The 23,186-nt window shown below is 37.6% G+C and overlaps 1 protein-coding gene across 1 annotated transcript in view; it reads left to right on the forward strand.

Moving 5' to 3' along the window:
• Positions 1 to 1,260: 1,260 nt before the first annotated feature.
• The window catches only part of GABRG1 (gamma-aminobutyric acid type A receptor subunit gamma1), a 45,185-nt gene continuing 23,259 nt past the window's right edge, over positions 1,261 to 23,186 (forward strand). The window contains exons 1-2 of the mRNA XM_042871687.1: positions 1,261 to 1,352; positions 18,332 to 18,480. Of these exons, the coding sequence (XP_042727621.1) occupies positions 1,261 to 1,352; positions 18,332 to 18,480 (241 nt within the window). The remainder of the gene's footprint in view (positions 1,353 to 18,331; positions 18,481 to 23,186) is intronic.

Genomic DNA, 23,186 nt, shown 5'->3' on the forward strand with positions numbered 1-23,186 from the left:
GCTGCGTTTTTGACTTGAAAGATGACTATGACAATAAAACAGGTGTTCTGCCCACAGAGCTGATTGCTCCCGGAGTGCCCCATTGAGAGCTGAATGCTGGGACTCCTCTGGGTACAGGGAAGTTTGGGGAGGAGTCGCAGGGGCCGCTCCCCCCCAAAAAAAAAGCCATGCAAAGAAATACGCATTATCTATGCACTGGTCCCGCCGAGATGTAACCACCCGTTCTTCACCGCTGGAGGCTTCTGCGGGTGAGGAACAGCCGCAGAGTTTCTGCTACTGCACCATCGTGCGGATTTGCAAGGTTCAGAATTATTATTCGACTACTTTTCCCCTCAGGTCTCCCAAAAGAGGGAGGAGAAGGAAGACATAAAGAGAGGGAGAAAAACAAGAAAAGAGAAATAAAAGAGGGGGAAAATAGGGGGGGGGGGGGGGGGGAAAGGAGGGAAAAAAGGGGGCGTTTTGTGTTTTCCGCGTATCCTCCGCTTCCCCCCCGGGGGCACTCCGCGGCCGCGCAGAGCTACCAGCAGCCTCCGAGCTTGCACAGCTCTCCTTCCCCGGCTGCGCGCAGATTCCGCACTCACCCTTACGCGCCGAGCGAGTGGCCAGCATCCAGCGGGGCGGCAGGGGAAGCGGAGGGGAGGACCCCTGGGGACGAGCTGGGAGTAGGGGCTCCTCCATCCCCGAAATTGCTGCCGCCCTGCCACCAAATCTGCTGCGCCGCGCAGTTCCCGCTGGGCTCTGAGCACGTCGCCCCCCCCGGGGTTCTCTTCCCTGCGGCGAGGCCGAGGGTGCCTCTCGCAATGCTCCCGTCCTCTGAATACGGAAGAAAAAGGCTAAATATATGCATGTGGCTTTAAATGCACATTTAATATTTTATATATTCCGCATTTATATATACTAAAGATCTGTTTTATTTCCCTCTTTGGAGAAAATAGCAAATCAATGCCACCCTTTCCCCCCAAGCGTGTTTCCCTTCTAGTAAAGCAGGCTCCACCTCTACTAGGGATTGATTCGCCCGGCAGTTTTTAGGATAATTTATGGAGCAACCTGATGAGCCTATTGGGCGAGTTGGTCCGTCCTTGTAGAGTGGGTTCCTACCTGTTTGGGTGTTTTATTTATTTATTTATTCCCCTCCCCCTCCTCCCTTTCCCCACTGTGTGCCGCTCGGGGAGAGGGGGGGGGGGGGGTTGGGATCGGCAGGGTCGCTGTTCCCCAGCCTCTCCGGAACAAAGTCGGGGACGGGAGAGCGCCCGCACGCCCATGGACGCTTGGGGGGTGCCCGCATCCCGTTGGAGTCGCTGCCGCGGGGCTCGGCTACTGCTGTTGCTGCTCACCGTGCGCCTGGGGAGCGGGTGAGTGAGGGGTGCCGGGTGTGGGGTGCCTTAAGGGAGGAGGAGAGGGTGTGCTGCGGAAGTGAAAAACGAAGCCAAATAATGGAAAGAATAACAATTAAAAAGGTCCTCCGATAGGCTGCGGGAGATGAGGGAGCCGCCGAAGTAAAACTTCTGCCGCATCCCACTTGTTCGCGGGGAGAGTTTCGCACCGTTCTCCCCGTGCAACAAGCTGCCCCCGACGCCGTACCCCCGCGTTTCTCCGGAGGTTCTGGCTCGGCGCTGCGGGGCTGCGAGCGGCAGCTGCGGGCGAGAGAGTGGGCAGCGCGTGGTCGGGGGCTGCCAGCCCCGGTCATGCACGGCCGCAGCAGAGAGATCGGGCCCATTCGTGCCCGGCTCCGTGAAGTTGGAGTCAATCTCTTGGGGCGGGGGGGGGGGGGGAAGTTGCTAAATTGAAGTGCTGAAGGCACAACAGTTGGGTGCTGTTGTGTAAATGTGTTATTAGTATCCACGAGAGAGATCTGATTTTTAAACTTCAGTAATAATTCAGTGATAATGTGCATCATTCCACAGGTTATAACAATCACGCAGCAGTGTTGCCGCGGCTGTCGCTCAGTCTTTTTGAAGGAAGATCAAATTAACATTCCAGGAGGCTAAAGCAGATGTGGCAAAAAATAAATTATAAACAATTTTATTTTATTTTTTCCCTACAAGCCTACTAGAATGTAGATCCCTTTCTCAAACTGACTGATCTTGTATCAATATCTGTGAAGTATGTTGATCTCAGAGCATCTCTAGAAGGCTGCTGTGTTATCCCAGTTATTATACTTTTCTTATTCTGTCTTTTAAAACCTTGTCATATTATGGAAATATTTTTCAAAAGCATTGATGGAAATTATACCAGTGCAGCTGTGCATTTCAGAATGCTTCTTAATGAACATATTGTACCTCAGGTATGAAATAATTACCAAGCAGTTTGAGAGAAAAGAATCTGCATGCTAATTGATCAGTTCAAAGTCTTGGCTACAGGGAGGAGGGCTAGCTGAAAAAAAAGTTACTTGTTCTTTTGTCAAAGTAGTTGTGATTACAGGACTAAGTGTAGATTGTTATGTATGCATCTCATTAATAGTAGCAGTTATGAAGAAATTGATGAGAAGTTGTCAGTGAGAAATAGAGGTGACTTGTACACATTATTTTATTCTGTGCTTCAAACATCTCAAATAAAATGTAACCTTTAGTATAAATATGCATGTATCTGAATGAACACTTTTCAGCCTCGCCTGTCTTTCAGAGGCTACACAGGAAAATGGTGACTATTGAGAGATTTCTGTTGTTATTATTTTAAGTGGCTGCAAATGGACATGCTTTTCAGATCCTGGTTCTCTGATGTGTGCTGCATTACAACTCTGGGCATTTGCAGAGAGCTCAGGTGCTTCTATGCCCTTTAGCAGCCTGCATGCACAAAGTAGGATGGAAACACCATTCTGCTTTGGATTCCTTTCTGTAGTTTCAGCTAGAGCTTTTCCTTGAAGTTCAAGCAAACACATATAGAAGCAACTCTCTCAAGAATAGGCTGGGCTGTGCCAATTCTAGTTGGTTTTCCAAAAACCATCCTCAGGGAGCTAGCTCATCTTTCAAGGTATACTTTTAAAAAGTTGCAAACTGTGGAAGTTTTCCTGTGCATTTCACAGAATCATAGAATGGTTTGGGTTGGAAGGGACCTTAAAGGCCACCTGATTCCAAAACTCCACTGATACACCAAATATTTTGTGATGAGGCTGGGTAGAAATTAGTTATAATGTGTGAAGCTAAAGCCTAAGTGAAAAAATCAGAAGTTGACATCAACCAAGAGTTTATCCCTTTTAGTGTACTGCTCCCAAAAACATAGTGTATCATTAGATCAAACTTCCTTCGCTGAAGGGATTTGCAGCAGTTGAACTCCGTTCCATAAAGCAGTTGTTTTCCCATGTTTCTGTACACATGGTACAAACAGATCAGGACTTAAGAGCCAGTACATTGTAGAGGGATGTTTTCAATAGCTACACCTCATTTGTAGGATAATTAGGGCTGTGAGCCTTTCCAGTGGATACGCTTTAGAAATGAGTATTTCCCCTTCCACTGCAGTCTTACACATTCAGCACACCCATTATTCTTACTGAACTCAAATAAATGGATAATTCATAGGGAGACCATGAGGGCTGACAATATAATTAATATTGCTTAGGTCTTAGTATACAGGTACAGATGCACTGCAATATTTGTTTTAATTTTTACAGAATAGAATGGAATAGCTCAGTTGGAAGGGACTTTTAAATATCAAATCCAGCTGCCTGGCCACTTCAGGGCAAACTGAAAGTTAGAGCATATTAGTGAGAGTATCCTCCAAATGCCTTTACTGTTCAAATAATATGTGTTGGTCAGCTTTTGTAAGAGTGTATTTTCAGATTTACTTAATTTTCCCACATCTTCTCTTTAGATTTTTTACCTGGATGTTCTAAAAAACAGTTATAAAAGCTCCATCACTATCTGACTGGCAGTAGGAGCAAATGCCAACTAACATTTTCTTTTCCACTTCCTGGTATCTGTTAGGAAAATACTTATGTGAGAGTTGCTCTGAAACTAATGACTCTTATTTTATTATGCTGGCCCAAGATGCCAGAGGCAAATGTTGGTGTTACAGTGGTTAGAGGTTGAACCTTCCTGCCAATTTCCATTACATTTTGTTACTGTGCAACAATGACAGCAGAGGGGCAGTCTGACAAAATGGCATCTCACTTGGAAAAGCATATGAAGGAAAACTGTGTCACTGAATTCTTCCATGCAGAGAAAATGAAACACACTGACATTCAACAACACTTGCTGAACACATATGGAAACCAAACGGTGAGCACAGCGAGGTGGTGAGTGTTTGCATTTCAGCAGTGGTAACAGTGATGTGGAAGACAAGCCATGTTCTGGATGTCTATGCAGATATTTACAAGTGTGGCATATAGGCTCTTGTTCCTTGCTGGTGAAAATGTATAGGTAATGGTGGTGACTGTTAAAAAGTTTGCTATAACAAACAGTGTTATTTTACTCTTTGAATCTGTGCTAGTTTCAATGGAAATAAATAGGAGGCATTACTTTCAGAGTGATTTATGCATAATACAGCTTATGTTTTCTTCTTGGATGAATTTCTGGATCAAAGTAAAACCTACCATAACAACATTGGTTTCTTAATGCTTGATAATAGCAATGTAGTATTTCATTTGAACACGTGATATTTATTCGTTACTCTTCATTCATGAAGAAATTGTTACTTAGAACAGTCAGTTGTTTAAAATACAATTTATTAACAGTTTATTCATTTCTAAAGTAGAAATAGTTAAATATCAAGAATTACTAATTTTGTGCGTAGTTCTCTTTTCTTGTAATGGATTTAAAAAAAATCTTTGAACCATGGCAATTAGAAAAAAAGTTCTCAAATTAAAAAATATGTTGAATTGGTTTTATCATCCTGTTTGTTAAACATTGTGTTTTTAAATAAGAACATCCTTGCTTCTAAGGTAAGCCTTACTAAGTTGGGTAGAAAATATTATAGGTGGGCATGCATTGACTTTGGTCAGCTTTTTCACAAATACATGAGTCTGATCACAAGAGGTAGAAGGACCTGTGTTTTTTCTTTGAAGTTGTAGAGGAACTGTAACAATCTGGGTTGAAATGCAGCATCTAGATTGTATGGCCAGTACGCAGGACTACTTAAATGGAGATAACTGAGTTTCTTTGCATATACCCTGTTGTGAAATGAGTTGCTCTGGTATGTGCTGTCATATATACTGAAGAGGATGTGTATTTTGAACAAATGGGGAAAAAAAGGTGAACATCCCCCAAGATAAGAAAAGAACCATTTTTTATAGTAATATTTATGAGAGAATTTTGCCTCGTTTTTTTTTTTAATTACCTGCATAGTCCTGTCTTGCACAGCATACTAAATTGAGCAAGCACTTGGATAAAATAATAATATCATAACACATTTAGTAAAAAATGATGGAGATAAATTATGGTTATACATGGCAGCACACTGACAGGAGCATTTCAAATGGTGGTGGATGACAGTGACACTGTTTTATTTCTTAACAACTTAACAGTAATAATTTGTAAGGAGGAGTAACTTGGATGCAATTGAATTAAGCTGAAGGTGACATGGAAGTCCTGATTTTTTCAATTTTTACTTGTGTGAAGGCTTTTTTTAAGAAGGCTGGAAATAATGTGATGTGTTCAGTGGCTTACTGGTCTATGGAAAAGCCCAGTTCTGCATATTGAAACTTAAAATGTTGAATCATGCAGTGACACTGGAGATGTTGTAATAGAGCTGACTGTAGACTAGAACAGTCATCAAGAATTGGTCAGAAAGGAATTTACTTTGAAGAAGAGGGGAATCTCAGTGATATGGCAAAGATGAAAAGATATACTTTCTTGAAATAATACGCTTTCACTAATGGATGTTTATACCTGCAGGATCTGCTGTGATAATCTGGTCCAACATCAGAATAAACTAAGCTGCAAATCTTCATCTGACTTCTGCATCAACTTTGTTGCTTCAGTATAATCGTTCTATGTCCCTGCATATAGATCTGATGAGAAGCCTAAAATATTTTACAGCATTTCTAATCTGATATTTTTCTAGGTTTTTTTTACCCTGTGCCATGTGCTACAATTGGCCCAACCACTGGATGTCGTGTGTTTTGGTCCATTTCTAATGAATTCTATGACCCTGTTCATACCTCTGGTTCTGTATGGCAAAATATTAGTGCAGACCTATGGCTGCAGTTGCTATTTAAGAATGGGGGAGTGGTCTGCACAAGCTGCTTTTCACTAGAAAAAAGCAGTTATAAAACCTCATTCTTGACCAGTGTGCCTTGGTCAAATTTTGCCTTGAAGGGATCCATCAGAGAACCTCTAATTCATCCTGAAAATTCTAAGGGAATCTCTTTTTGGGTTAGAAAATATTCCATGTTCTGCTTTCAGCATGGTTTTTCATGGCATCTTGCAGGTTACTTCCCTGTTTGGAGAAATTTCCTCACCTCCCAGGTGAGAAACTTCTGTGTAGTTACATGCCTTGCAGTTCTTGTGGAATAAACGATCTAGTCCAAAACAAAAGTTTTATATAAATATGTTGCAGTCAGGGATATTCAGAGCAGAGTAAAATTTTCCGTTGAATTGGATTTACCCAAGCTACAGTCTCCTGTTGGAAGTATTTTCTTGGCATATATAGTTTAAGAGGCAACTTGACAGCAGCTTACATTTTTCTCTCAGATAAGTAAACTGAGCTACTTAAAATTCTTCAGCAAATATTGAATTATTAGTTTAGCCATTTTATAAACCCTTTGCAATTTTTCTTTGAAGAGCAGACCTCAAAAATGGGCAGATTATACAAATATTAGCCTCACTGATGGTATATACACGCAGAATATTACTTCCCTACTCCTTAATATTCCTGAGATAATATATGGGATTAGCTCCAGTACTGCCCTGGTGTACCTTGTGTTCCTTTTACTTTCTGCCTTGATCCTCAAATCCTTTTCCTCATTCCTGGTAGGGTGTGAATGTCTTTCTGGGTTCCTAAATTACATGTACTCATTTTTCTTGTTTTCAAGAAGATAGACAGAAATTGCAGATAGAAAGGATCTGAGGTAACATGAGATACATTCCCTCTGGATTAAATTATTCAAGGTTTTATAGAGTTGCTGATGGTTAATCCATTTAATATGGTTTTCTTCCTATTTAAGGCAGTGTACCACAAGGCATTAAGTCTTATTATTAATAATTTAATATTATAGTCTAATTTGTCTTTCAGAACAAAGTTCAGTTGGATGAAATTTATATTACGAAAAGTTGTATATTAAGTATTAATTTACGTTGCTAACTCTGTCACTAATAATTTTTTATCATCATTGTGCAATGTCACATTTACATGCCAGAATAAATTATGTAGATGTTTTTAAGAATAAACTAGCCTCAAATTTTTCCTTGAGGGAGAAAGGTATTTGACCTCACTAGCTCACAGCCTTTTGATATGTACAGATTTTGTCATGTCTGCTACAGGTGAGCTGTGGAGGTAGATCCTAGCATTTTGCTTTTTCAGTGAAGACCATAAATCCAATGGCCTGCAGATGGATCCTGTAGAGAACTACTCCAACAACCATACATTTCATTTACCATCTGACGAGAAGTGGGACTTTGTTCTTGTAAAATATATACACGTTATAGTACAATGGAGAAAATTTTGCTTGCAGAGTGGCAGCAAGCTTTTTATTGCACAGTTTAGGAACTTGCATTAGCCCTTACTGAGTATATTTACATGTTTTTGTTATTATTCATTAATTCCACTGATGTTCACACTGGTCCACAATTGCCTAACAGCAATTACACTAAAATGTTAGTAGACCCTATTAACTGTATTTCTCTTAGAGATACGTTGTAATTGTCTGGTTATCATACTTGTCTGGTTTTTCTATATTAAGTCAGTTTCATCTATATATTGCAATTATGGTGTGCTGTTCAATGCATGACACTATTACTACTTCAGTCTATATATATTTCTTAGTCTGGTATCTGCTCAGGTGTGTGCCAGAATTTGGAAGCATTCTGAATACGCTTGTTTCATTTGTGTTTTGATATTTCTGTAGTAGATTCCCAGTTACCTGAAGATTTTTCAGGAAATATGCAGTGAATTCTGTTATAAAAAATGTTCACACGAGTATGTAGAAATACCAGCAGTTGAAATAATTGAAAATACCCAAAAGAGCTTATTTTATCCATTTCATGTGAAATAGGTGAAATTTTAAAGTTAAAAATCTAACAAAGTAGACTCTGAGATTTGAAGAATTCTGTAGTGCCATAGGATGTAATTTTTCTTTTTTTTTTTTTTTTTTTGAGGTTCTATTTCTCAGTGTTCATTTATATTAGTTTTGGTTTAGGCTAGGTCTATTCCTGAAAATGTTTCTTGAATCAAAACACTTAACCTGCCAACAATACATCAGTTCATTTTGAGCTTGATGATGATTAAACTTTTGTCAGTCAGCTGCAGATAAAAATCTGCCATCTCTTGAACTGAGTTGTGATATGCAGCACATGGATTTACACGTGTTTATGTGATTATCCTAGTCTGACACTCCTAGGAGATCTGTTACTGCTGTGCTTAGTAATTTTTTCATTTATTCAGAGGCATGCCTGTTCAACATCATGTCCTTCCTTAGTAGTTTGGGCATGTTTTGTACTTTATTTAGTAATTGAATACCATTTGTCTCTATTCATTTATATGTACTTAAGCTTTATAATTTGCTATGGTTGTCCTTTTTTCTTTTGTTCTCTGAATCTAAACTTCTTCCCCAATATTTGATCTGACTGAGCAGTGGAATATGGCTGCTTACACTGTTTACATTTTAAGTACTTGTTTGTATGGTCTGGCTAAAACTCACAAAGAAGATAAGACCAATTGAGAAGGTATGACTTACCTTCTCATAAAGTCTACATTGTGAGGTTTCGTTGAAATCCATCTGAAAAGAATCTCCCAAAGACTTTCAGTTCATTTACTCTTCAGTTTCAGCCAAGAATATACAGATTTTCTTAAGACCTACTTTATCTTCCTGGTATATTTTATTTTCTGCTATATACTGTGGTGGGAAAGCTCTCTTTAGAAGAACATCTTGTAGAGGAAGATCAATCTATATTTATTCGTATAAAAATTTTAAAAATTTTAAAAGGCAAAATATCTTGATCACTAAGATTAAAGTAGAGATAGCATAAAGGTTCTGCTAACTTTTCAGCTAGAATTAGAAATATTTGTACTAAAAAAGTACCAACTTACAGAAGATAATGGCCACTTTCAAGTACTTCTTTAGAAACAGAACAGCCTTAAGATATTGTAGTAATGATTTTCTGAGAATAGAAGGAGTACTTTCACTGTGATTGTGGGTGTTACAATCAATAAGTTACCAAGCTTTGTTAGCCAAAACAAAACACATTCTGCAAGTTTGTAATCAGAGCATTGAGTAATTGGTGTGAAGAAAAAGGACAAGTGAGAAGCGTGTTCTTTTTTCCTCACTTAGCTAGGGCAGAAAAAGGACTGCTCTGGAGTAATACTGTTAGCATAGTTTTTACTGAAGATAATTTATAACGTTTAACCTATTGAGAGACTGCGTATACCAAGTTCATATATCTGATGCTGGGGCTGCGATTCAGAGAGACCTGGAGAGGCTGTGAGGAACATTATGAATTTCATGAAGTCTGAATGTAAAGTTGTGCAGGAAGACTCCTCACAGCAGCTGGATGGGCTGGGGAGATGCCCTGTCAGATAGAGGCTGTGTTGGGCAGCAGGATGCTTTGCCACCAGGTCAGGGCTTTGTGAACAAGTACACACTCAGGAGGCTGAGGATAGTGATTGGTCCCCTCTGCTCAGCTCCTGTTAAACCATTTGTAGATACTGCACTCAGTTTTGAATCTTAATTGGAGGATTTAGCAGAAGGCCACCAAGATCAGGCCCTTGACTTTTGAGGAGGAGCTATGAGACTGGACCTTGTTCAGTCTGGAGACAGCCTTGAGGGGATCCAACTGCAGCACCAGTACTTACTGAGAGGGAACTGAGAAAACATAATCTTTTCACAGTGCTGTGTGGTAAGAGAATGACGAGCGGTGATGATGAATTGCAATAGGGGAAGTCCCAGTAGGGTATAAAGGAAAAAATAATCACTGTGAGGATAGCTAAGCAGTGGTTCAAGTTGTCCAGTGAGGCTGTGGGATTTCTGTTGCTCTAATTTTCAAAGACCCAACTGGACTATGCTCTGCAGATAGGCAGATGTAAAGAAAATTTTTAGTTGGTTCTTGGACTGTGACCTGATAGGAAAATAGTTGTGCCAGTTATACCAGGTTGAGCACATCAATATTTGCATGAATTTTCAAGTGAAAATTAACTCAGTATTGTATGAGAGGACTGGTGGATAAAGAATCACTGTGATGCTTTGATTCCAGATGATAATTTCTGGGAGATTTTTGAGGCTATTTGAACTAATAAGAACAAATTTGACAAGTGCCGTTTCAAGTATTACAGAGCATTTAATGGAAGTTGACATTTAATGGAAGGAGGACAGAAATTTGTGTTGGTCTTGAAAAAAGGTTTTCTGTAAAGTATCTTTCATGATACTTGTTGTTATGAATGTCAAAAATTCACATTTCTGTAAACATTATTTGTGGTCAGATTGTGCCTTTATTAAGTGGTCATAATTACGTCTGGTTGAATTGTTCTTGGTTTTTTTTGCATTAATATCACAGAAGATCATATAACCTGAAGTTCATTTTATAAGAAATCTGATAATGCTTTTAAATTATGATCTTGCTGCGACTAAAATTAATTGCACTAAACTTATTGAGTGTGGGAGAAAAGTTTCATGTCTTTCAGAGATGTAATTCAAAGCTGTAATGACTTGGAAGAGCTCGATCACCTGATACTTATGATATTCATTAAGATGCACAAGTCTGATAGTATTCACGTTCAGATTTGGGGAGTCACATTTCTCCTTACAGGGGATGAATGGATGAGATACCATCTTTTATTATGTTAGGACTGTGATTTTAATTTTTTTTTTTTAACAACACTTTACCTGTTTGATATTATTTATCCTAAAAATGGTTTGTTTCTTTCTGTATGCTGGGAATCTTAGAATTTTTTTTTAAGTTTTTTTCACATTTCTCTGATTTTTTTTTTTTTAAATTATTTTATTTTATTTTATTTTGCTGTCATAAGGTCCAGATTCAGGACAGGAAACAGGACAGAAAATGGTGAGTAGTCTGAGAAGTACGAGATTAGGGAAGGAAAAGAGCATAAGGGAGTTGGTATATATAGAAGAAGAATCAACCCAATAGTATGTGGTAGATACACTGGAAAAAAAAAAAAAAAATATATATATATATATATATATATATATGTAGGGAATAAATACTACGGTTACTTCAGGGGGATAAAGAAAGTTATTTTTATACACAAAAAAAAAGACACCAGACTCTGGCAAAGCAAAGCAAAAAAGGTGAGAGGAGATAATAAATTAACAAAGGCACCTGAGATGAAATGGATGGGGAGAAAAGAGAGATTTTCATCAGTGTCAAACCAGTTTAGGAAGAATAAAGAAGCAATATGTCAACTCTATCCCATAACACTGGAAAAATCTAGTAATACTCTGAAAACATGTTTTAAATAGCTGCATCTCTTTGTTTGCAGCTATGGTATTTTTCTGGAAATTTTCAGTGATGAATAAAGCATACCAGTAAAGAAGATGAAGAAATAATAGAGTTTATTTCCACTGAAAATTCCAAAAACTGATAAGTGTGAAGTTGGTCATCGAATTTTGAAAATAAATCTTGAGAGTTCCCACGTCTTGTTTCAGGTCTTTTTCATGTGTGGGAGTTGGCTGAGTCCTCTGATTCCAAGTTCTCATTGGTGGTACAGTGAAACACACATCCTCAGTGCAGCCTTATCATGCTTGGTGTCATGGAGCAAGATTATGTCTAGTTAGATGTCTGACCTGCTGGAAGCCTTCCCTGCAAAATTTATCAGTCTGGACTGACATTATAAAATATTATGTGGTTAAATGCTGTATTTTGACCAACTTCTGAAATGGTGTTTTTAGTAACAATATATTTTCCCATTTTTGCAGTTTGAGGATATTACTAGCCAAGAAATGTTGGAATTGAATAAAAGATTTTAAATGAATACTCAAAAAGCAAAAATTAAACTGTGAAGTTGTGATGGTTGCAAAACTAATAACTAAACTAACTTGTGGGAAGCACAAGTGAATAACACTGTTTTTAGCATGATTTATGATTAACCTGTTGATTCTTGTATGTAACATGACAAAAGCATATGGACTGCTAGGATCTTAGCTATAGAAAGAAGCAGAGTATATTGATTGTGGAGTGTCTTTATTTTTTTAAAACTTTCTCTCGTGGATTTTATTCTTGTGAATGTGGCCAAGATGTGATCTTCCCATTTCTGCTGTGCTCTGTCATTATACAAGCGTTTAAATGCTGGGTAGGAGGCACGTGCTAGGAGCAGACCCATCTGTGGTGCTTTCTCTCTGAAGTCCTACTCAGTATATTTAGTGAGAGCCTTTTGTTACTTGACTGTGGCAAGTGAAGTGCAGATTCCCTTCTTTTAGCCTTTCCTTTCCTTTGTAAATGCTCTACTTGCGTCTTTAGCTGCTGAACCAGTTCACTCGTTGGGCAGAAGATCAGAACTGAGATGGTCTTCTAGAAATTCAAATATTCCAACATCTAGTCACTAAAAAGATCTTTCACTTTTGTCTCCTGTTTTGATATCTGTTCTTTTAGCCTATCTTGAGAGGTCAGATGTGTGAGATGCCCTATGCAAGGCAGTGGGTTTCTTAACTTACTAAAAGCAGAGGAAGTTATTAGTTCTTCTGAAGTAAAATACAATTATGCTGATTTTATTCAGATGAGAGATCTGATTGTGGCTTTTTGTTTTTTGGACTTGAGTGAGTTTGCTGGAGAAGTGTCACAGTCACTGACCACGTATTGGTAAAATTCATAGAGTACTCGCTTTTTGACTGCTGTTGAAGAAGTTCCTCAGCAAAATGGGCTAACACAAATATTCTTGTGGGTTTCATTGATGTGTGTAAGGCACAATGAAAAATGACATTGTTCCTTTCAGCTCTTTCAGTATAGAATTTATCTGAAACACTGTGTATGCGCATATATATATGAAATAAAGTATGCACTTATATTTAAGTGCTCAAACAGAGAGAATATTCTATGTAAAAAAGGAACACTTTATCTCCAAACAGACAAAGCTACTGTGCATTACTGTTTAAACTCCTAAAAGCCTCTGAGAGCTTGATATTGCTTGTGAAAAAGCATGAAAAGTCAATGAAGATAACTAAAGTTTTCTGGCCAGTCTCTAGTGCTTCTCCTGAAGCCCATGGATTCCACATATATAACTCTGCCAGGAGAACTGGGGACCCCTGTGTATGTTGTATGGGAACAGGAGCCTAGGAAAAGAAAACAAAATTGAATACACCATTTCTGCTGTATTACCATGTGTAATGCTTTGTTAGGCATGATGCAAATGCCAGTAGCAGTACTAACTATATCCACATGTTTTTCTTTTTTTTTTTTTTTTTTTTTTTTTTTTTTTTCAGTTCATTACATAACCTGACAGATATTAATCTCAACTTAAAGCTCATGTGATTGGTTTTTCTCATATTTAAAGTAGAACAAAGACATATGATATTAATGTCTGAAGATCACGCTGTCTGATGTTGAAAAGGTTTATTCAGTCATTAGTTGCTTGTACAGAGGGATTTATTAGTCATGGTAATTCTCCAATTAGTTGAAGGACAGAGAGCATAATTAGGGCACTTTGTGCCTAATTACTGTTCACTGTATACTTGTAGTTTAGTTACTCCTGAGTTTGTGAGGCTAGCTGAAGTGTTAACAACAAGCATGTTAGAAACAAATTCTTTCATACTTATAGAATTATTAAAATTAGGATTAACATGGTTAGTAACAGCTGTAAAATATCACTGTGCCATGAAAAAGAAGTGTTTCATTGTACTGATGTCATATTTTTGCCCTGACTTTTCCTTCTTGCAAAAGACCTACTGAGTGAACTCTGTTGAAAAAAATTACAGTTTACAGTGAATAGGGAGAGAATCAAATGTGAAATTCTGTGTATAGTGAAACAAACTTTAAAGAGGTTGGAAAGGAAAAGAATTCCTCTTTAATTAAGTTTGTCTTTCCTATCAGAGTTCTGAGAGAGTGGAAGGTGTTACTCTTAAGTTTAGGATGGAGTTGATCAGCATTAATCTTATTTCAACTTATTTCAACTACAAAGGAATAAAAAGATGCCAGAGTTCACTGTTGCTGCTAAATGTAACATTTTGTTTTCCAGTTCAGACTGATTTTTTTTTTTTTATTTTCTATCTTTTATCCCATTCTCCCATTACCCCAAACTCTGGGGAAAAAAGCTGGACTTTGAAAAGTGGATTGAGAAGTACAGAGAATTAGTTGAAAGGTAAACAGTTTTGGACCAACTTGCTCTCTAAAGTGAATACTTATTTAAAGAATATGGTCTAGCAACCTCAGTTTGATTCTGGTAACAGCATCTCAGCAAATCCTGATGGCTTCTTATTCTGAAGGATTTTCTACTTTTGAAATGCATTGGTCAGTGAATGTAGCATGACAAAAGTAATTCTGATTCCAAGTAATGAATGTGTACCCGCTGTCTGGCATATTGCATTCATGTTTCTGTGTGCTTTGTTTGGGAGCTAGCTGTTTTATACAACTTCGCCAAAAAACTCTGAATGGAGAACTCAGGTTGACAGGTGGTGTATGCTCTGGTGTATACAGAAGACATCCTATATATTCTGGTCACTTCCTTTTTTCAGCCAGACTCATTTCTGTCTTATCTCTGTTATGTGACTGCACATCAGCGGCTATAGCTTTTGAATCAGAAGTGCAGAGCTGGCTGCCAGCAGCATTACAAATGCCTTTATTACTTGGTTGATTTTGGTCACATTTTAAAGTAGAGTTCAAGAAAAAAAGATGGTATTCTGGTAGCAAGGTATCAGTGTCATCTCTGAAAACGCCAGTACGATAGGAGTCGAGCAAGTGAGACTAGCTTATTTATTGTGTGAGCCTATTTCCCTTATATTTGATTATATTATATATATATTTATTTAATATTTATATATTTATATATATTATATATATGTTTCAGATTTACAATATTTTCTTTACTGGTTTAGCTAATGGATTAGTGCTTTGCAAAGTAGCGTACTGGTATGGAATTGGGATGGAATTCTTCCCTCCACCCCTGATGTTGCATTATTAATAGTTTTTAGTAAGCTATTAGTGTTCTCATCTATATACCAATTTTTAGTTCAGAGTTTTAAAATTGGAGGATCAGAGGTTTCTCATTAGATAAAATAGAAAGTGAAAACTTGAAATGTACTTATATTTTTCTTTTATTTTTTCTTAATTGGAATCATAGAACATCCTGAATTGGAAGGGACATATAAGAATCATAAAGTCCATCTCCTGACCACCCAAAAGTCAAGCCTTATGTCTGAGACCAGTGTCCAAACACCCTTTGAACTCCAGAACCTCAGTGCTTTGGTCACTGCCCTGGGGAGCCTGTTCCGTCCCCATCACCCTCTAATGAAGAACCCTTCCTTAACACCCAGCCTGATTCTCCCATGACACAGCCCTGTGCTGTTCCCTTGGACCCTGTTGCTGATACAGGGAGCAGAGCTCAGTGCTGCCCCTCCACTTTCCGTGAGGAGCTGTAGACTGCCATGGGGCCTCCCCTCAGCTCCTCTGCTCCAGGCTGAGCAAACCCAAGGACCTCAGCCACTCCTCATGCATCTTGCCCTCTAGACTGGTAGTTTTTATTGCCTTCCATTGGATGTTCTCTAATAGCTTAATGTCCTGCTTATATTCTAGTGCCCAAAACCGCACACGCTTCTCCAAATGAGGTCATGCAGAGCAGGACAATCTGATCCCTCCCCTGGCTGGCAGTGCTGGGTCTGAGGCACCTCAGGGTACAGTTAGCCCCTCCGGCTGCCAGAGAACACTGCTGATCAGATACAACTTTCCATCAGCCAGAACACCCAGATTCTATTATGCAAGGCCACTCTCCAATGGTGAGCATGGGCCTTTGGAAGTCTTGTATATTTCATTTGGACTGAATCTAGGCTGTTATCAATAATGATGCAAAAGGAAGACAAAAGAGGGACAAATGTGTGCTTGTCATTCTGCATCACTTTGTACAGATCTCTCAGATCTTAGGTTGTTTCTCTGTACTTTCTGCTGTTTAAAGGCATGGGAACAAAAAGAGTGAGGGGGAAAAAATCAGTTTTGTAGTGAATGTTTCCTTTCTTAGAGAGCTGCTAATAAGTTAAGTTTTATTCCTGATCATTTTAATGCCACAGGGGAGCAGGGATTGCCTCTGCACTCTTAGCAACCTTAAGCAAATTTACATAGCAATTAGAGATGGCATACGATACAATGGGGCCAAAAAGAAAAAGAAAAAAAAAAAGCAGTGTGTCAATGAAACATGAAAGAGATGGCAATAGGTAGCTTTGCTTGATGCGGAGTACATACTTAAAAACATTGCTTTCTACTTCTTTAGTGCTCACATTTGCAGAATCCTGCTAATAGGAGATGTTAAATATTTAATATCTGACATTTCTATAATGTGTATGTTGTGCAGCAAACAATTCAGTATTACACAACACATTTCAATTTCAAAGAATAAAAACACTTTTTAGACCTTTACTGGGGGAACTGACAGTGAACCTCGTATTTAGACTGCACATCACTTTTAGATATAGTAGACTCTTGTGACTTGTTTGCAGCAAGCTAGGTATAAAAGCCCTGATATATAAGCAATGCCTTTCATTCACCCTCTGGAAACTCAATGAGTTGTGGCAAGCTCCCAACTGCACTTCCCAAATCATCCAGGCATGTGGAAAACACAGAGCAGTTTTCACACTGGTGATAATCTTGAGTTTCAGTGAAACTCAATAGTGTTATCTGAGAGGTGGTGCAAAGAATTGTAAACACAGACTGTTTTGGTGCATTCCCACTAAGGGCTACAGTAACAATCAGGCATGACTGTTCCAGGCATGACTTTCCTGACTTTTTCTGTCCTTAACTCTTGTAAATTTAGTGTTGTATCCCCATGGAACACCTTGTGGTCTTCACTTCTGTAGAAGATTCACTGAAAAGTTACCCTTAGTCTTGAAGACAGTGTATGACTGTAATTTAAAAACTCTTGAAAATCCCTCTTTAATAATTTATTGGTAATATTTTTAGATTCAGTGTACAATACAAATTGGTACAAGAACAGTACTTTAATTTCTTTTCTTTACTGGAATAGCTAAGCTTATGCTAACATTGGAACTGATTTATATGAATTGCATACTCTCAGTAATAATTGCTAGTGTCCATTTGTGAAGATATGTTGTGTGACTGTCAGAGTTACTGCTATCAGTCTGATGCACTTTGTTTGACTTGAAGCCCATAGCAGTTCCCTGAAATATGCTGGATGAGTAATGTAGATTGCAAACTTTAGCACTGGAGGAATATTTAAGTTCACACTCATTTGATTCAAATGGAAAGAAAACTACTTCCAGGCATTCTTTGACCTTTTGGTGATATCTGAGCGAATCTGCAGACATAATTAAGGTATTGCCATTTTTCTAATGACTTAGCGATAAAATATATATTGCTGCTTATCTAATTAAAAGATAGGCAATAAATGAACATGAGTGTTTTTCTTGTGCAATTGTGCTATCGTGATAAAAGAGATAGCTAACAAATAAGACTAAGTTAAAGGAGTGATACAAGATTTTAACTATACTACATCTACATGTGTGTACTTTACTGACACATGACTTCAGCTGTTTAGTTCATAGCACATGGATGCAGTGTTTGCTTTCTTAATGTTCGGAAGGAGTTGAGTGAGGTTATGTGAGGTTTAATTCTTTATATAATAGCTAGAGCAAGAGGCTATGAAGAAGAAAATGCTATTAATGTTATTAACACCAAGGTGCATCTATTATGATGAATAAGCATCTCTTAGAAATATTAGTGCCATGACTTGAAAATGGGGCATGTATTGGGGAAAGCTTGGAAATTCCTTTTTTGCATTTTAAGGCAGGAAAGTGCTGAGAGTAAGGGTACAATTTTATGTGTTTGACTTATGATTTGAGTTTCTCTGTATGCGTGATATGTCAGCCCTTCTCTAGATGAGTTTATTAGCTAATACTTTCTGCAGTCATATAACTAAATGTTGATGTTTTAAATAAGGGCTTGCCTCTTTCTGTTGGCACCAGGATACATTATAAGTGCTTGGTATTCTCCAGTTTCTTCTTCATCTCTTCATTATTTTGATTCACTGTTTTTTTCTAAGCTTGGTTTTTTTTCTTTAATTCAATCACTATTAGAGCTGATAAAGCAGATGATGAAGATGACGAAGACTTAACTGTGAATAAAACATGGGTCCTAGCACCAAAGATTCATGGCGGGGATGTGACTCATATACTGGACTCATTACTTCAAGGATATGACAATAAGCTTCGGCCAGATATTGGGGGTAAGCACTTGAAATAATTCACTAAATAGAAGATATGAAGCAAAGTTCACTTATGTTTTGCCAGTGATGACAAATGATTTTTTTTTTTTTAATTAAAATAGTAATCTAAGTATAACATCAATAAAATACAGTGTTGTTCTAAAACTTGTAAAAATTATGATCTGCCCATAAGCAGAATTTTTATGCTATATTTATAATCATTTCCTTATGGATTTTTTTTTGAGGGGAAAATGAGCAATGTATATAATACATCATTAAAAGATAAATATATATTGTCTTTTTACTCTAAGACCTTCTGACAAATATTACTGTATATATTAATTATCTCAATTTTGGAAAAAAAATAATAATTGAGTCTGCAGGAATTTAAAGTATTATTCCTAGACACTTTTTCTCTCTCTTTAGAAAATGCACTATGTATATATTTTATAGATTTTTCTCACTCATTTTTCTTCAGTTCAAATTTTGAAAAACTTCGCAAGAATTTACGAAGTCAGTTTAGAGCAATAGCTTTTCTGCAGAATGATAGGATGGAAGACTGCATTACTGTCATTTAAACTTTGCAGCTAGTAGTAAGTCAATTTTGTCTTTCATGAATCAAAACGTCAGTTTAAATGCAACTGTTAAGTATTAATATTTGAAAGTATTCATGTTGAAGTCCTGGAATACATGAAAAAGTTACCAGCTGTCATCTACCATGTGCTTGCTGGATCAAACTAAGAAAAATGTTTTCCTTAAGTTTGTTTTCTGAACCACAAAGAGAGGTGGAAGACAAAATTTTTTGCTTAATGCCTGGTGTTCCCTATGAAAGGAATGCAGTGTAAGTCTATAAGCTACTTATACAATAAACAGTAGTGCAATCTAACCATTTTTATTTAGGTAGGAGAACAAAGAGATGCAATCTCAGATTAAGTATTTTCTTTTTAAAGCTTCTGAAAAATTCTTTCCCTCCCTAAGTTTCTTAGTTCTATTTTATTGTTGACTGTTATCCTGAAGATATTGAATGGAAATTTTTCTTTTCCTGTCACAGTATGGAATCTCATGAAGTTTATCATAGAATTATAGAATGCAGGGGACCTTTAAGTTCACCTAGTTCCAAACCCCCTGCTATAGACAGAGACACTTCCCTCAGACCAGGTTGCTCAGTTCCATTCAGCCTGGCCATGAATGCCTACAGGGTAGGGGCATCCACAGTCTCTTGGGGCAACATTTTATAGTGTCTCATCCTCACAGTACATAACTACTTCCTAATATCTAGGAATAATACCCTCTTCCTATATAATACCTAATTATATACCTCTTATACCCTCTTCCAGCTTAAAGCCATTTCCCCTTGCCCTGTTGCTACCAGCCCTTTACAAAAAGGCCCTCCCTTGTCTTTTCCTTCATCTCCACTTAATGAATTACTGTGAACAGACAACAAAAAAACATCTTCCAGCATATTTTTTCTTAATTTCTCAACTTATGAAAGATGTATAGTATTTCTTTCTTTTTTTTTTTTTTTTTTTTTTTCCAGATTGTTTGATGCAGTGGACAACAAAAGAATAATGAGGGAATAAATATTCTCCACTAGGATTCCTTCTAATAATTAGCTGGTATGCAGGGATGAAAGTAATGTGAATACTTTTCTCTCCCCTTAAAACTCTGAAATGCAAAAAGGGACAATAAAGGAAGAGGAGTTCATTCTTAGATGTCCAATGGGCTTAGAGGGACACCAAAAATTTTTGATGTTATCCTTACCTTTGCTTTGTTGATTATGCACTGAGTCTTGGTTGAGCAAAAACTTTTGAGTCTTTTTTTTTTGCATACTTGAATGTACAGCTTTCTGGATTTCAATTATTGATAGAGTTATTATTTCTGAAAGAAAGTACTTTCTGGCTTCTAGCTGCTCTCACATAAATGCTCCCTTACTTTTTCTTCTTCACTTTCCTGACGCTCAGTTTTTGACCTTTTCTATTCGGAACCTGCTTCTGCCCAAATACTGAAAGGCTGGAGTAATGAGAACAGGAGGCACTTTGTTGCCAGGAGAGCAAATGTGAAGTCTGGCTCTCTTTTTCTACAGAGAGAAAGTTGCAGAGTTTTGGCAAAAGTAAGACAAAATGACAGCTTTAAATACAGGTATCACATTCTGTCCAGCTGTTTGAGATATCTAACAGCAGATATTTAACACAGAAAAATAAAATCAGGCTGTGGCACATTCATCTTATTCTGAGTCAATTATGTGGATAAAATCTAGTGTCAGATTACACATCTTCAGTATGCCAGTACTTCTACAATGAGGTTATTGACTGAAATTATAATTATCTTTCAAGGTAATAATTTTCCATGCAATGTTATTACTGAATTACAAAGCTCAGTTAAAATAGTAAGACTTTTGTATATTTTTGAGCCTGGGCTTTTGGGGTTTGAATAACAGTGTCAAATTTAATTTTCCTCTTTATGTTGACACAGCATGTCAGAGTAGGAAAAGGGGCTTCATTGTTGAATAGCAGAGTGACGTGATAAAGGAGAGCCAAATGAAAATTAAAAAATCCATTGCAATTCTGAAATTTCAGAAAACCACACTGTGTCATTTTGTGTGTCTCATACTAATATCCATGAGTTGTATTGGTTTGTTAATTGCTACTCTTTCCTATGTTTATTACACTTATTAGATTTTAACTCATTATATGCAACATATTTTATATGTATGGAGCACAAAGATACTACTATTAAAGTACATTCTGCTCAGTATGAAGTAGTAGCAGTTACCACCTGCAGTTTCTGATCTGTAGTATAAATCCTTTTAATTACTGATACAACCTTGGTGTGTTGATATATTAACAAAACAATATTATACTTACTATAAGGTAAGAATATATATACATATGTATATAACTTATAGCCACACTGTTTTAGCTTCAGTCCTCAATCAAGTCAGCAGTTTTAAACTCTCTTTTTAAGAGAAAGAACTCTCTCTGCTCACTATTCCATCCCTCACAACTTAGGACTGTAAGAAAGGGATAGAGTCTTAAGCAGAATCTGCGGTGATAGGACAAGGGGAAGTGATTTCAAACTAAAAAAGGGAAGATTCAGATTGGATATATGTAAGAAGCTTTTTACAGTAAACCTAATGAAGCACTGGAACACGTTGTCCAGAGAGGTGGTGGATGCTCTGTTCCTGGAGACTTTTTATGTATGTCAGCCTGGACTGAGCTATTAGCAATCTGACCTAGCTGTAGGTGTCCATGTTCCTTTCAGGGGAATTGGACTAGATGACTTTTAAAGGTCCCTTCCAACTCAAATGATTCTATGATTCTAGTGAAGAAAATGTGACAAAGTGGAAAATCAGAAGTATGAGTGTATTTCTTCATATCAGGCATAGTGTAGGAGTTTCTTGCATGTGTCAGTTACTTTGGGAGTTGATGAACTCTCTCTTGGGGGCAGCTGAGCGGTGCTCTTCACTCAACCTATTTAATATGCAGGGAGTACTACTGTTCTCTCACCTTGCTTTACTCTTGCCTCTTTCTGTGCAAATATTTAAAGTGGGCTATCATTTTCTCCTCTTCTTTAGAAATTTATAAGGTCTACTGTACCACTTTGCACTCAGGGTTTGTAAAATAGCCTTCTTCCTACTCGTAGTTTTTTTTCAAGATTGTTACTACATTTCCTAAATAAAATAAGGGGAAATATCTTTCCAAACCATCTATCGCTGTTTCTCTTTGTGGAAAGCTAAAGAGCCATAGTAATTATTTGGAGGTCAAATTAGTATCAAGATTGTATTTTCTTCGAGCTTTTATCATTTTCACAGGCTCATATTACTTCTAGTTCACAAACACGAGTAGAATGAATTCTTCTAATTCACAGAAGCACTGGGATCGGTTCTGCACAGAACTAAGGAAACAAAACAGCCCCTTCCAATCTTATTGCACTGAATCTGCCACTCTGTATTATTTGGGTCAATTGTAATAATCTCCACAGAGGTGGATTTTCTGACCCTTCACTGGCTCCTGATAGCTCTAATAATCTTACTCAGAGCAGTATAGAAAAGGCAAATTGAACTCAGTGGCACGTTACAGGAGAGCCTTTGGGGCAGATCAAGTACTTCTTCCTGCATGCTGGAATTTCATAAAATTGACACAGTCAAAGCTAAAAAGTTTAGCTAAAAAGCTAAGTTAAAAACTGGCCCACTGACAGATCTCAAAATTTAATTGTTAATAAGGAAATACCAACGGTAGGTTTGTCTATTGTTGGATCTCACAAGCATGACTCGATCAAGAATAATGATATCTTGCCTGATTTCACCAATGAATTTTTGTAGTAAATTTGGCAGATAGCACAAAGACTGTTGGCAAGAGAGAAATTGCATCTGCAGAGTAATCCCCTCCTTCAGTAAAATTAGAGATACAGATAAAGGGGATTGTAGGGGAAAAAAAAGTGAGACAAAATGTGGAAAGAAAGCCCATGGCTTATATTTCAATGTGAGAGGTTCTTCACAGAAAAGTGGTAATTCAGGAGAAAATTTAATCATTTTGTGTAGTGAGTTCTTAGGTAGATATCTCCCAGAGGACTGTTCTGAGGTAAGTCCCTTCTGAAAAGAGACATTTTAATAGAAAACTAGAAGTGTTCACGAGGCGCGGATAGTACTGTTTAGAAAGAATGCTGGTTCTGGTGTCCAAATTTCAAGATGAGTGTGGAAAAATAGTGAAAGTTTAGATGTTAAAGCT

The sequence above is a fragment of the Lagopus leucura genome, unplaced genomic scaffold (genome assembly GCF_019238085.1).
Source record: "Lagopus leucura isolate 7727_CA_CO unplaced genomic scaffold, USGS_WTPT01 Super-Scaffold_100004, whole genome shotgun sequence".
NCBI classification, from domain to species: domain Eukaryota; kingdom Metazoa; phylum Chordata; class Aves; order Galliformes; family Phasianidae; genus Lagopus; species Lagopus leucura.